The sequence below is a fragment of the Diabrotica undecimpunctata genome, chromosome 5, assembly GCF_040954645.1.
Source record: "Diabrotica undecimpunctata isolate CICGRU chromosome 5, icDiaUnde3, whole genome shotgun sequence".
Taxonomy (NCBI): Eukaryota; Metazoa; Arthropoda; class Insecta; order Coleoptera; family Chrysomelidae; genus Diabrotica; species Diabrotica undecimpunctata.
In genome coordinates, this window is record NC_092807.1 from 19,010,160 (window position 1) to 19,024,892 (window position 14,733).

Below are 14,733 nucleotides of genomic sequence, written 5' to 3' on the forward strand. Positions count from 1 at the left end.
AACACAGATAGCGAAGGTAAAAGACATATCATTCTTCATGCAGGAGGGAAAGAAGGCTTTATAGAAAACGCCGATTTGATTTCTTCTTCAAAATCATAATCTGCTAATTACCATGAAAACATGAATACAGATATGTTTGTTAAATGGCTTGAGGAGAAACTGTTATCTAGTCTGAGTGAACCATCAGTTATAGTTTTAGATAATGCATCTTACCATTCGGAGATTTTGGAGAAACAACCAAAACATTCGTGGAACGTACCGAGCATAAAAAATTGATTAGTAAAAAATAATATTAATTTTCCGGAATAAACCTTCAAATCAGAATTACTGTTGACCAATACCAATATTGATACTGACCAAATTGTATCAGGTTATGGACATCAAGTACTACGGTTACCGCCATATCACTGCCAGTTTAATTCCATCGAACACATCTGGGGTATATGTAAAACGTATTATGATAATCACGTTAGATGCAGTGGATACAGTGACGATGCAGTTACGGAAATGTGGCAAGAAGCTGTTAAAACTGCAACTCCGGAAATATGGGCCAAAACTCTAAATACATGTGAAAAATTAATAGAAGAGTGGTGAATCCGGAAAAATAAAATAAGTGAAATTAATCCAGTGATTATAGATTTTCATAATGATAGCAGTAGTGAATTTAGTGACGATGATGATGATTTATAAATTTAAATAATCAGTAAGTACACTATTATAATGTTATTTACAAAATAATTGTACAGCAGGTTAACCATTATATGTATACATTCATTATTAGCCAAATAAATAATAATATTTAAAATTCCATTTGAATTTTTGCTCGTCATTTTATACAAATTAACTCTAACTGATAATAAATGCAAAAATATTCGAAACAAAGTAAGTAATTAAAAACATTATGGAAACTCCAGTGCAGTTTACAGTCTTACTACAACGAAAGGTCTTCATCAATCGTTTAGAGGTGTATGTTGATTGTTGGTTGAATGTACTATATGCCGTTAATTCTTATCGGTACAGGTGAGTCACAGATAAGATAAACTTACCACTCGAGCGGAGAGGGACTCTTTGGCCCAACATATTTGTACATCATCTAAAACTTAGGAAGGTAGCACAGGTAGGTCTACTTAGGAAGGTAGCACAAAAATACTGACCTGCAACCTAATGCTGTACAAAAATATTGGTACTAGGAGCAAGGAAATTGTTTAATTTTGAGAAAACTTTTTCCTCATTTTCAGCAATTTGACACAGTACGAGGAGAGGTACTGTGTCAGATTGCCGAAATGTCAAAAAAACAAAGATTGAATGCAAACCTGGACATTCACAATAACGAAATCGAACGGGTGCACAAATATAAATTTTTGGGAACAAGCGTTAATAACAACAATGACATCACAGAAGAAATAAAAACTAGAATTGGAAAGACTTGAGCTGCTTTTGTTAATATGAAGGACATTCTGGGAAGTCATGACATTAACTTAAACCTGAAAATGAGATTGGTTAGATACTACATCTTCTCGATACTGCTGTACGGAGAAGAGACTTGGACTTTAAACAAGAGCAATACCGATAAACTAGAGGCCGTTGAAATGTGGATATACAGAAGAATTTTGAAAATACCTTGGACAGACAAAATAACAAATAGTGTAGTTCTTCGAAGAATGAACAAAGAACGGGAGCTGTTGATCACCATCAAGAGAAGAAAGTTGGAATATCTTGGTCATGTGATGAGGGGGAAAAAGTACCAATTGTTCCAGTTAATTATCCAAGGAAAGATTCAGGGCAAACGAAGCGTGGGGAGACGACTTATAGCTTGGTTGCGCAATTTAAGAGACTGGTTCCAGTGCACATCTAACCAATTATTTAGAGCAACAGCTTCAAAGATACGAATAGCAATGATGATTGCCAAACTCCGTAGCGGAGAGGGCACTTGAAGAAGAAGACGAGGAGAGGAACGGGTCGTTTTGTTGTGACGGAAGAACGAATGTCCAATGTATAGACAGAGAGCGATTATAGACTGATAAAATTAATGTCGTTCACAATGAAAATTCGGGAGAGAATTGTAACGTGAAAGTTACGGAAAGAAACATTGATAGGAGCAAAAAAGTTTGGATTTAGGCCAAGAAGAAGGACAATGGATGCTTTATTTTCATTGAGACAGTTGATAGAGAAATACAACGGAAAAAATAGAGCTACATTTGATATTTATAGATCTTGAGGAAGCGTACGACATAGTTTTTGAGCAAGAGTTTCTGAGCAAGAGGAGATGTATGAGAAGGAAATGGGTTTCTAAGAAGAAGGTAAGGCTCGTGAAAGATATGTATGATGGAGCATACACAAAATTAAGGACTGGTGTCGGATTAACTGAAAGTTTTTTAGTGACGGTTGGTTAGCAACAAACAACAAAATTAAAAAAAAAATAAAATAATTAATCCGACAAGCTGTAGATAAACATGAAATTCGTTCTCGACATTCGATTTAAAAAAGAAGAAAAAGAAAAGAAAATGTAATAAAGTTCTACAATTTCAATTATATATGCTTTATCATCATTTCTTTCAAACTTTATGCTGAGTGGGCTAAAAATATAATATAGAAAAACAACTAATACTTTTTTGATCATTTATATAACAATGTGGGTGTTACTGAAATCTCGACTTAATTAGTGTTTAAAGGAATCTAGATTAGCTTTATAAACAAACAGAACTAATAACTAAAACAAAGAAACTTTCGACATGTCATAATGGCCCCTCATTAACAACGCGCTAACTGATTCTGGCACATGTTTCTGCTTCTAAAAATTCGAACAAAATATCTCAATCATCAAGTAAGTGTCGGGCAAAAACAAAAAAATTAACAATTGCAAATAGATTTTAAATAGGCTCGAGGAGAGGAAGAGTTGAATACTCGGTAATTAGAGAACGTTTAGTGTCTCTTTGTCTTTCTCGGTGCTTCCTGCCAATTAGGCGTTGATATATGGCCCGCACCAAGATTCCCGGGGGATATGGAATCTTCGAATTTGTCTACGCTGGTATTTTTATTTGGTTCTCGGTATTTATGTGTCGTTTCTTAGATTAGCCGGATTTCGAAAAGGGAACGCTTTTTCATTGAAACAGAAAAATCTGTATCATTTTTTCTGGTTTAAATAAAAATAGAATACAAAAAATCTAAAACAATAATATAAGTATTTAACATTTACTCAAATGAAGATATAGTAACAAAGATAGTTTATTCAAGTCAAAAATAGAAAAAAATATAAATTGGAATAAAAAAACCTTCTTCTTCTTAATCAAGAATGCCGCGCTTACCGAATCCCACATACAGTAAGTTTATGTGAAAGGTATTAAGGTATTCAAGTGATTCTTCAGAAGATTTTTAAGATCCTTCAATATGTCCAACAGATGTAGTAATAATAAATTAATATTCTTTGAAGATAATGAAGTAGAAACTGGCTTTGATCTGCTTGCAGAAGAATTTAATTCAATCATTATTATGCTTCTGTTGGAGAATTTAGTAAGTTAGTAAATTTAACAAATAATGGTAGGTTAGTGATTATCACAAAATACACTTTTCAGGTTGTGGAAAACACAGAAAACCCTTGAAGCTGGCAACTTTTGTGAGCCAATGCTAAGATAGTCAATGGCATTGTTCTGTCTGTACTAAATAACCTTTCTTTTGAAGAACTAAACTTTAGTTGTAACCTTATCGAGCGCATTAACCCTTCAGTGAGTGTGCCAGTTTTATAACATGCAAGGTGGCGCGCGGACTCTGAGTCCGCACTTATTAATGACCTTATTTTATTTGAACTAAAACTAATTGCCTGAAAAAATATCGTGTTTCTTTTAGTTAAAATTATAGATAATGAGTCAACAACAGAAACGAAAGAAGAAAGATATATTTCATATAGAAAAAGGAACAAGCTTTTAACGCACGTAAATTTTAACAAAAAATTTCTAAAAAAACAGTAATTTTTATAAAAATTAATTGAAAACAACTTATTTTCCATAGCAGTCATTGCATATAAAATTGGCATGTTCCAAAAACATAAATTTGTGGCATCTTTTATAAAAATATTTCGTTGGTCTATTTTTCTTACGGTCGCAATATTTACAGCTATCTTTTGGAGGAAAAGATATATTTGGTTGTTGTTCTTCTTCTTAAAAACCACAAATTTTCCTAATTCTTAGTTTTAAAATTGTTGTTACTGAGATTATTGAAGTAATTACTGTTTAAATGGGAATAAGCCACAATTAAAGATTAAAGTAAGTTTATTGACGTTTTAATTTCCACTTCGGAAATCGTTCTCAAAATACAAACATTAGTCAACTAATGTTTGTATGTTGAAAAAATGGTGTATGTAAAAAATGGTGGCCGTCATGTGCATCGAGACATAGTAAAAGATTATTTTAATATTAGGCATGACGTTTACTCATTAAATGATTTGATGTTTTATAGGGACAGAGTCATAGTTCCGGATTCTTTGCGGCATATGATGTTAAAGTTGCTTTATAAAACACACTTTGACAAGGACATAGTGGATTTGGTTAGAAATTGTGTTGATTGTGAGAAATATCAGAGAAATAATGTTAAAGAGTCGTTAAAGCTATTTTAGCAGTTCAAGCACACTTCGATTTGAAATGGGCATATCACTTACTTTTCTACACTGCTTACGCCAGACCATCTTTACTCAGTGCCGCCGGCCGACGGGTAGTTTAATCACAACAAATACATTACTCTCCATTCAAATTAGTTTTATCACAACTAACTGACCGTATGTTCATGAGATTTGACGTCACGAAGGCGATAACGATGAAACTAAGCGCCAATGATGAGTAACACGTTTCACTATTATATTTTAGTATTTTTTAGCAATTTTCTTCAAAGTTGGAACACGCTTTTCTCGATTATTACTGGACACAGAAAGGTGAAACAAAAATCAACAATTACAGAAAAAAAAACTCTTTCAAGTGATGGGCGTAAAAAGGTTTGTTATAATAGAATGTTAAACAGTATAATCCAATTTTTTAACAGAAGTTTCAAAAAAAATAAAAAAAAGTAAAACCATCATTTTAAAGGTAACATAATTTCCAATAACGTGTTCAAATTTCGAGACATTTTGTCGGTAAATAACAAAGAAAACACTGTCCCTAGGTTTTGGTGCACCCATAAAACAGCCTTAATACTAAGAGAAATTCCAGAACTGCCATTTGAAATGCTAGCGGCTGATATTTGTGAATTTGGGAGAGCACCTTATTTATTTGTAATGGATTATCTATCAAAGTGGATTGAAATTGTTCCGTTGCAGTCCAAAACATCCCAGTCAATAATAAATTTGTTTAAGACTATGTTTGCCACTCATGGGATTCCTTTGGAAGTCGTATCTGATAATATGCCTTTTGGCTCTAAGGAATGTCGGGAATTCTCTAAGGAATGAAACTTTGAATTTGTGACATCTAGCCCTAGATATCCCAGAGCAAATGGGCAGGCAGAACGAGCCGTCCAGATAGCTAAAAATATTTTAAGGAAGTGTGAAGATCTTCAGTTAGCCTTATTAGAATATAGGAACACACCACTATTAGGATCAGACAAATCCCCAGCACAACTCTTGAATAGTGGTAGACTTAGAGGCGAACTTCCAGTATTACATGAAAAATATTTACTAGAACAGGTAGACCTAAAAAATGAAAAGAATAAATTGGATAATAAAAGAAAATTGTACAAGCGCTACTATGATAGGAATACAGCTACAAAAGAAAAATTAAGTGTAGGAGATAATGTGATTATAAGAGAATATGCGCAATGGAAACCTGCTGTGGTTAGACGAGGTTTACAAGAGCCAAGATCATATGTTGTTGAGAAAGAAAATGAGACACTCGTAATAAGAAATAGCTATCACTTGAGACCATCTAATAATATGCCTAAACATCATATTAACCTAGCAGATGATTTTGATCACAATCAGAATTACAGACATGCAACATAAATGGCCTGTGAGAGTGAAATACCGAATCAGTTTCCTACCAGAAGTAAAAGATTAATTAAACCCCGATCTAGATATAATGATTTTAAAATATACCTACTAGTTTTGCAATCAGTATTGTTATTAGTTTTTATTTTAGAATGTTTTTATTCTTAGTTCATTGTTGTTTCATTAGTTCATTTCTATGTTTTATTGGAAGAAAAAGTTGTCATGAGACTGAATAGCTCATGAGTGTAAAGTCCTGACAAGACTATGACATGGGACAGGAGCCACAAAATCTCATGGCATAGATAGAGATATTAAGCACTTTAGATTAGGTTATGATGACACGATATTACTGAAAGTAATAATAATAAAGATGTCCGTGTAACACATTATATTATTAATTACTATTTAAATGGGAATAAGCCACAATTAAAGGTTAAAATACGTTTATTGACGTTTCAATTTCCTAACACTAACAGGAGAATTTTACTGTCATCATGGCATGTATTTGTCTTTTTAAAGACAAATTACATGTTATGATCTTTTCTGACGGATATTCTTAAGTTAAAGTTGATTTCATGTAATCGAATGAACTATCTTATAAGTAAAGTCGTCCCAGGAACGCAACTCAACAATATTGGCAATATCATTTTAAAGTCGTCTACTTTAAAATGTATAATGTATGTCCGAATTGTCAATATAGATGAGTCAGATAAAATTAAATTATTAGAAGAATTTTTCACTGAGTAACAAAAAACAAAATTTGTTTAATTTACTAATGTTTGTATTTTGAGAACGATTTCCGAAGGGGAAATTGAAACGTCAATAAACGTATTTTAACCTTTAATTGTGGCTTATTCCCATTTAAATCGTAATTAATTTAAAATGCCACAAGAAAATAGCTTCAGAACAACTTACATTATATTATAAAAGTCCGTATTAAACATTATTACATAATTTGCATAATACATAACTCTACTTTTGATTCTAGCAACATTAAAAAAAGCATAAAAAACGATCATTGGTCACCTTCTTGTGGTTATTGCGCAATTATGTGTTGCACATAACTTGTCTCAACATAGACGTCGCCATTGGTCTAAATATATGTTGTCAATATTTCAGATTTGTAGGTATCTATGGTTTCAGCATCTATTGTGTAGTCCAAATGCCGTTAAAGCCAGAATCTCAACTTTCTTCTTCTGCATGCAATAAGAAACAAGGGCACAATTTTTTCTAAAAGCAAAAATACTTGACCTTTCAGGTCGATTTCCTTGTACAAATAAAGGAGGCATTCTCTTTTATTCTTACGTAGAATTTCTACAACGCTTAGTCTATGATTTTCCAATAGCTTTTACACTAAGGGTATACTCATAAACCAATTATCTAGAGTAATATTTGGCTAGTCTCAACTTGTGTGGAGGAGAGGCTTTAAATTGATTAGGGGCCCTTCAGTACTTTGCGTAAGATAAACTAGGAGGGGAAAGTCCTCAACCCCGACACGGCGCATCCCAATGGCTGATAGGGAAAATTCCTGCAGATATGCAGGACAGGTACGAATAAGGCATAGCCAAATAAGTACCCGCGGATTAACTGAGGACATGGCATTAGGCAACAGTAATGTCATTACTGGATAAAGGCTGTGGGAAAGTAAAAAAAATCTTGTAAACTTAATTTCACCGAGTGATTGCCGGTACAAGCAATCCCCCACTAACTGACCAACGGCTTCTGGCCGATCAGTTAGTAAGTGGTAAGCCACTTTTTTGTCCTGGGCTTGAGAAATTGGCTCCAAAGACGGATGAACCTATTAGTGGTCAACGGCATAAGGATGTAGAATTCAACGGGAAACCACTACATTAAAGATCGCCAGATTTCGCTAGAACAATAACCATGCAAAGTGCGGTTAATCACATGGCCCCTAGTCCGAGGTAGAACTTTAATTGTCGAGGGGTGCTAAGAATCTCCGCGAGGAGGAGCCACCCGAATGTGACAACTAACTATATAGAGAACAAATCCTTTTTAAATTTCGGGACATGGAATGTGAGGAGTTTGTTCGAACAAGAAAAGACGCACAACACGATTCAGGAAATGAACAGACTGAACCTAGAAATATTAGGCATAAGCGAAATGCGCTGGCCTCGCTCCGGTAAAACATTGGTCATGGATCAAAAACGATATACTTCTCCGGAAATGACACCCGAGATCATCCGTTGCAGCCGTTGCAAAGCCGAGCAGCCGTTGTAAATGTTGTTCCCTTTTCGGATAGAATACTATTATTTCAAATATAGGGTAAGCCAGTGAACATTAATGTAGTACAAGTGTATGCTCCAACTGCAGATAAATCAGAAGCTGAAATAGAACATTTTTATAAACAACTCAAACAACTTCTACAATACACAAGAAAGGAAGCAATTATTATAATAATGAGTGGTTTAAATGCAAAGATAGGAAAATGCCGAGTTGACAATATAATAGGTGATTATGGTTTAGGAATAAGGAATGCTAGAGGTCACAGATTGGCTCAATTTTGTCAAGAAGAAAACCTGGCGATTATGAACACATGGTTTCGATTACCGCCCCGTAGACTGTATACCTGGAGGTCACCACAGGATAATGAACAAAATTGCATTAAAAATCAGGTCGACTTTATTCGAACCAATCTAAGATTTAAAAATTCCATTGTAAGCGTTAAGACTTTTCCTGGAGCAGATGTCCCCTCAGACCATATCCTCCTTGTCACAAAAATGAAACTGAGGGTAAAAAAATAATAAAATCCAAAAGTTCTAAGGTGAATACTCAGTTACTCAAGATAAATGAAATCCGTGCTGAGGCTAGGTAAATACGTACTAATTAGTTAAATAAAAACTTTCAATCGCTGGAGAAAATAGAGAAGAAAAGTTCGTAAAAGGCATTCAACTCATCTAGACCTAAGTAACTTTTTAAGCAATTTTTAAGTAACCTAACCTTTTAGGTGGGGATTTCAATAAATTTGCCAAAATATTAATAAATTTGTGTGCAGACTTTGAGACTTTAATAAACATGATGTGAAAACATATTAGCCTCTAAAAGACCTTTAGCAAGAATGATTTTACCAGAAGAATGCGACAAAATAAATTGTTAAATATTATGTTTATATGTTAGATGATTATGTCACAATTGATTGTAATAAAAATTACATTTTATATTTGTTTCGACGTTTCGATTTCCAATCCGGACTTACACTCCATCCAGGTTGAAAAAATTCAAAACAAATTTTAGACAATGATAAAAGCAAAAGTCTACTCGTTTGTTTTTTGCGAAAACAAAAAAAAAACACAATAAGATACCGGAAAAATATAGAACTAGCAAACTAATCCTACTATTCAAAAAAAAGGGAAAAACAGCCAGAAAACTACAGAGATATAAACTTTATGTAGTTAAATAGTACTCTGAAACTTACAACTAAAATTTTGCAAGGACTGATAAATCAGAGGTTAAGCTCAGAGTTCAGCAACAGGGTTTTCGTACTGAAAGATAGTGTACAGATGAAATATTCGTAATAAAGAAAATTACCTAAAAATCACTAAAGTACAATAAACTAGCATTTCTATGTCTCACTGACTTAAAGAAAGCATTTGACAGAGTATATATATATATCGAAGATATAATGCGTCTTCTATATAAAAGAATTCCCTTAGATATTATAAAAACTATTAAAAACATCCAAAATAACAAAATGGAAGTCATAATAGGTGGACAACTTAAAGAACCTATAGAAAAAGGTAACAGAATAAGACAGGAGGACTTATTAAGCCCTATTTTTTTTAATTCAATTAATTAATAATTTAATTTAAAAGTGTCAACAAGGTATGAGGATACAGAAGAACAGTACGGTACAAAGATTTAACATGAGAGCATAAAAAATTTATAATAACTATTTCAACTCAGAAACCCAAAAGAATAGTGTGCAGTAATCAGCAAAGAACCAACTAGATGTAAACTAGAAATCAGTAGTAAACAAATAATGGAAATAAAATACCTTGGAATTACACTGGAGAGAGACGTGAGAGATCAAGTACAAACAGAAAATAGACTTTCAGGATGCCTTGATAACATTATATGCCGAGACCGACACATTAACACTGAGATAAAGTCAAGAAAAAAAAAAGAGGTGTGCGACAGGGATGTATATTGTCCCCATTATTGTTCAATACATATTCAGAGCACATTATGAACCTACCGCTAACGGACATAGACGAGGGAATACTTATAAATGGAGAACGATTGAACAACATAAGATACGCTGATGATATTGTCATTTTTGCAAACAGTCTTGAAGGTCTGCAAACACTTGTCTCCAGGGTGGCATAAGTAAGTAGCAGATTTGTGCTTGATTTTAACATAAAAAAAATACATGGTTATAAGCAAAAATAGGATACCACCTGGTCACCTGGTCAATTACTAGTTAACCAATAACCTATAATACAAATCACCAACTTTTGTTATCTGGGTGCAAACTTAAATAGACAGTGGGACCAATTAACGGAAATTAAGATAAGAATCGAGAAGGCAAGATCTGCTATTGTCAAAATGAAAAAAATCTTTAACAGCCACAATATAAAATTGGAAATAAAAGTTCGTTTACTAAAATGCTACGTATTCTCCGTTCTTTTATATGGCGTGGAGTCATGGACCTTAACTGAAGCATCACTGAAGAGACTCAAAGCATTTGAGATGTGGTGCTATAGACGCATGTTGAGGATTTCCTGGATAGACAGAGTTACCAACGAAGAAGTACTACATAGAATGGGTAAAGAGCGCGAACTAGTCGTAACCATAAAACGTCGCAAACTAGAATACCTGGGCCATATAATGCGCAATGAACAACGATATGACCTACTTCGGACCATACTTCAAGGTAAAGTGCGTGGGAAAAGAGGTCCAGGACGATGAAGAATATCCTGGCTGCATAACCTGCAAAAATAGTTTAACTTAACCACTACCGGACTTTTCAGGAGAGCAGTCAACAAAGTGAGAATAGCCATGTTAGTGTCCAACATCCGTAACGGATAGGCACCATAAGAAGAAGAAAAGTAAAGAATTTTTCATTCCAGTTTGTGACCAATAATGACGTGTGCATCAGAAACAAGACCCGATAGAGCCGCAACACAAAGTCCACTGGAAACGGCAAATACTAATAAATGCTAAATAATGATAACGAGATTGAAAATAAAATTGTATTGTTATCAACCCAGATAATAGGCTTTGTTTCGAAAATATTATGGAGACAGCAAAACAAATATCTATAATACAATCAACTTCAGCAAGAACACAAAAACTGGCAACTAAATTAACAAATAAAAGAGGTTTCAGGTTTCTGGGAGCCAAAAATGTTACTTTAATGGAAGACGAAAATAAAGACATGGTGATAGCCCCTCAAAATCAATATCCAGTTTGATAAAGATGCGGAAAAATCCTAGAAATATTTTGAAAACAACAGACCAAATGACAACCAACCAATAAAAAAAGAAGACAATTTTGCCTATTATTTGCGCTATAACGAAAAAAAATGTAACAAAGCTCCTGAAGAAGACTATAGTAGTAGAACACTTCAAAAACCCTTAGCAAAATAGCAGTTACCAAAGCAGTATACTTTTTAAATGACATATGAAACAGGAATGGCTAACTAACTTCCACATAGATAGCTCTCCCCAAAACAAGTACTACAAGAAAATGTAAGGACCATATAACGTTATGTCTGATGAGTCACGCTGCAAAAATCTGTATGCGGATCATTCACAATACAATTCTTCCCTAATCCCAAATCCTTAAACCCCAATTCCAAGGGTTGGCCCTATTGACGCCCTATTGACGCAATTAAAGACATTTTTAAGTGCAGAGACTGCTTTACGCTTCTTTTTCTTTGCATGCCATATCAGAATTATCCGACGTTGGCGATCACCATTGCGAAGGCTTCTCGATCTTCTGCAATATGGAATATTTGTCCCGCATTTGATATCCGAGTCCATTCACGAATGTTCCTCAACCAAGAAACCCGTTTCCTTCCTACACCTCTACGGTCCTCTATTTTATAGCTTTACGCTTGCTTTGTTGATTACCAGGAGGCATTTGATCTTATAAAGCACGACAAAATGAATCAAATTTTACAAAAGATCGGGCTTGATGTACGGTACATTATTATTATCCGCAATGTATATTGGAATTATAATGGGTATGTTCAGAGTGCAAATGACAACACCAACTATATCAGCATAAAACTAATAATGCGAGTCAGGAATGCCTCCGCTTCTCTTTAACGTCTATGCGGAATATATTATTACGGAATCTATGAAGGAATATCCAGAGGGTGCCAAAATCAACCAAATTGTAAATTGTGAAGATACGCAGATGACACTGTGATACTGGCTGACTCGGAAAAATATCTTCAAACACTAATGAATGTCCTATCGGTATCAAGTACCAGAATGGGATTAAAGATAAACTCGTCTACACCAAAAATCTAAGGTTTGGCCGTAGAATCTACATGAACAACAGCGCGAAGATAGTTATCGACGATATTAACTACCAAAATGTCCACGGCTACATATATCTAGGAAGGTAAATAAACAATTAGCTGGACTTCTCAAAAGAGATCAGGGGACTCGTTGAACTCTTAGAACCCAAAGGTAGCCATCTAGGTAACATTTCGGACACTTAAGTGCTACGTTTGGTTCTTATTGCTGTATGGATGTCAAATGTGGATGATAAAGCATAGCGATATAAAAAAAACTGCATGCATTTAAAATGTGGATTAATGTGGATTGCGAACAAAAATAAGGATTACATAAGTTATTTATTGATTTTAAACAGGCATGCGACTCCATAAACCGAAGGACGCTAGATTAGGCCATGAGAACATTATAAAAACTCAGAAAAGCTAATAAGGCTAGTGAAAATGGCCCGTAGGAATACGAAATATATCAAAATAAAAGGTGCAGAAGCTGTCTATGGTTTTTAAAATGTGTCAGCATTTTAATACTTAGGAGTAACCATAACGAATACGGGAAAACGAGGAAAAGAGGTAGACAAAAGATTAATGAAGGGGAGCAGAGCGATAGGGTCACTAAATTTAATACTGAAAGCAAAACATGTGTCAAGATCAGCTAAACTGGGAGTCTACGAGACAGTGATTAGACCCGGAGTGATGTATGCTATCGAAACGTGGATTATGAACCAACAGGAAGAAAAGAAAGTAGAGATCTGGGAAAGTAAAATGCATAGAAAATTTTTCGGAGGAATCCAGACGGCTGTGAATATTTGGAGAAAACGAACAAATAAAGAAGTAATAAGGATGTATGAAAAACCAATAATTACAGCAAAAATACGTGGCAAAAGAGCTAGATGGCTTGGTTATATTAAACGAATGCCAGAGAACCGAAATGTTAAAACAATACTGAAGGAGGATGAAACTGGAAAAAAAAGAGGAGGTCCAAAGACGAAATAGTCAGAAGCAGTAAAGCAAGACTTGTGGCGTGATAGATTGGAGAAAAAAAGCACGGGACGGAAAAAAACAGAGACAAGTAACCAAGTCTTTGGAAAGTAGAGACCTGCAATAATAGAAGGAGCTGAAAATCTTTACTAAGCAAAATCTGATGGAAAAATATCACTATCATTGTGGATTGATTAAGAAATACAAAATGGAGGCTAAAAGACCAATCAGACGAAAAAACTTTTTCGGCCACGAACTAACTGAAACTCAATATCGCTTAACGTTGATTAGATTATAACAATACTTTACAATAGGTAAATTACGGATCAAAAATCTAATGATAAACTACGAAGAAAAGACAATTATTTCATAATTCGTATTATTCAATTTTCTAACTTACCTTCACTTAGTCGCATTGGGTGTATCTCCCCCGTTGTCGTGGAAACTACGTTGTCATTTTCTCGTCTAACTCTTTCAGATGAACTCGCTGTATTGTCACTACCATCGCAGCATGCACTAGAAGTACTTTGTCCGAAATCAAAACAAAAATCTTTATCAACTCTCACTTCGGGAATACAATCACTATTTTTTGTCTGTTTTTCAGAATCCTTCGAACTACAAGACAATAGAGAATCTATAGAAAATTTCACCGAATTTTGTCCAGTTTTCTTTTCCCCGCAATCAGTATTATCACTTATAACTAGAACCTCATCCATTTTAAATAGTAAGTTATTTTCAACTTTATAATCGTTTCAGTTCTGAAAGATATATTCAGATTCTGAAAACTAAAACAACTTTCCTGTAAGCACGATTCCGACCAATGAGAGCCGAAAGGCGTGGCTTGAAATGATCTGTTGGGCCAGGTTGGGCAGTCTGGATAATTGAGATAAATGTGACTATAAGCATATGTTAAATTTAAACATATTTTGAATTAGTTCATTTTAATAAGTGTCTCATCGACGGTGAAATGTTGTCATGTAATTGTTTGCAGATGTTTGAAAAATGAAATAATGGTTTTCCTGTAAGTTTTGCCAACCACCTCTGAATTAATAATACTTATTGGATCTTTGATCTTTTATATGCAGTGACAGTTTCATTAATTATTGTATTATGATGCCTGTCCCCTAGTAATATCTTTTGACAAAATAATATACGATATGGAAAAGCGAGACTCTCCTCTTGACACGCCCTCATTAAATAGAGTTTATAAAAATGATCTAAAAAAAGGAAATTTCAATAAGCTTTCTTTGCCTAATTCTTCCTTTAATTTATATCGTAAGCCTTGACGACCACTGTCGCGCAAATT

At 34.2% G+C, this 14,733-nt stretch overlaps 1 protein-coding gene across 1 annotated transcript in view; it reads right to left on the reverse strand.

Moving 5' to 3' along the window:
• The window catches only part of LOC140441138 (barH-like 1 homeobox protein), a 53,595-nt gene extending 39,402 nt beyond the window's left edge, over positions 1 to 14,193 (reverse strand). The window contains exon 1 of the mRNA XM_072531602.1: positions 13,828 to 14,193. Within this exon, the coding sequence (XP_072387703.1) occupies positions 13,828 to 14,143 (316 nt within the window). The 5' untranslated portion in view covers positions 14,144 to 14,193. The remainder of the gene's footprint in view (positions 1 to 13,827) is intronic.
• Positions 14,194 to 14,733: the final 540 nt, after the last annotated feature.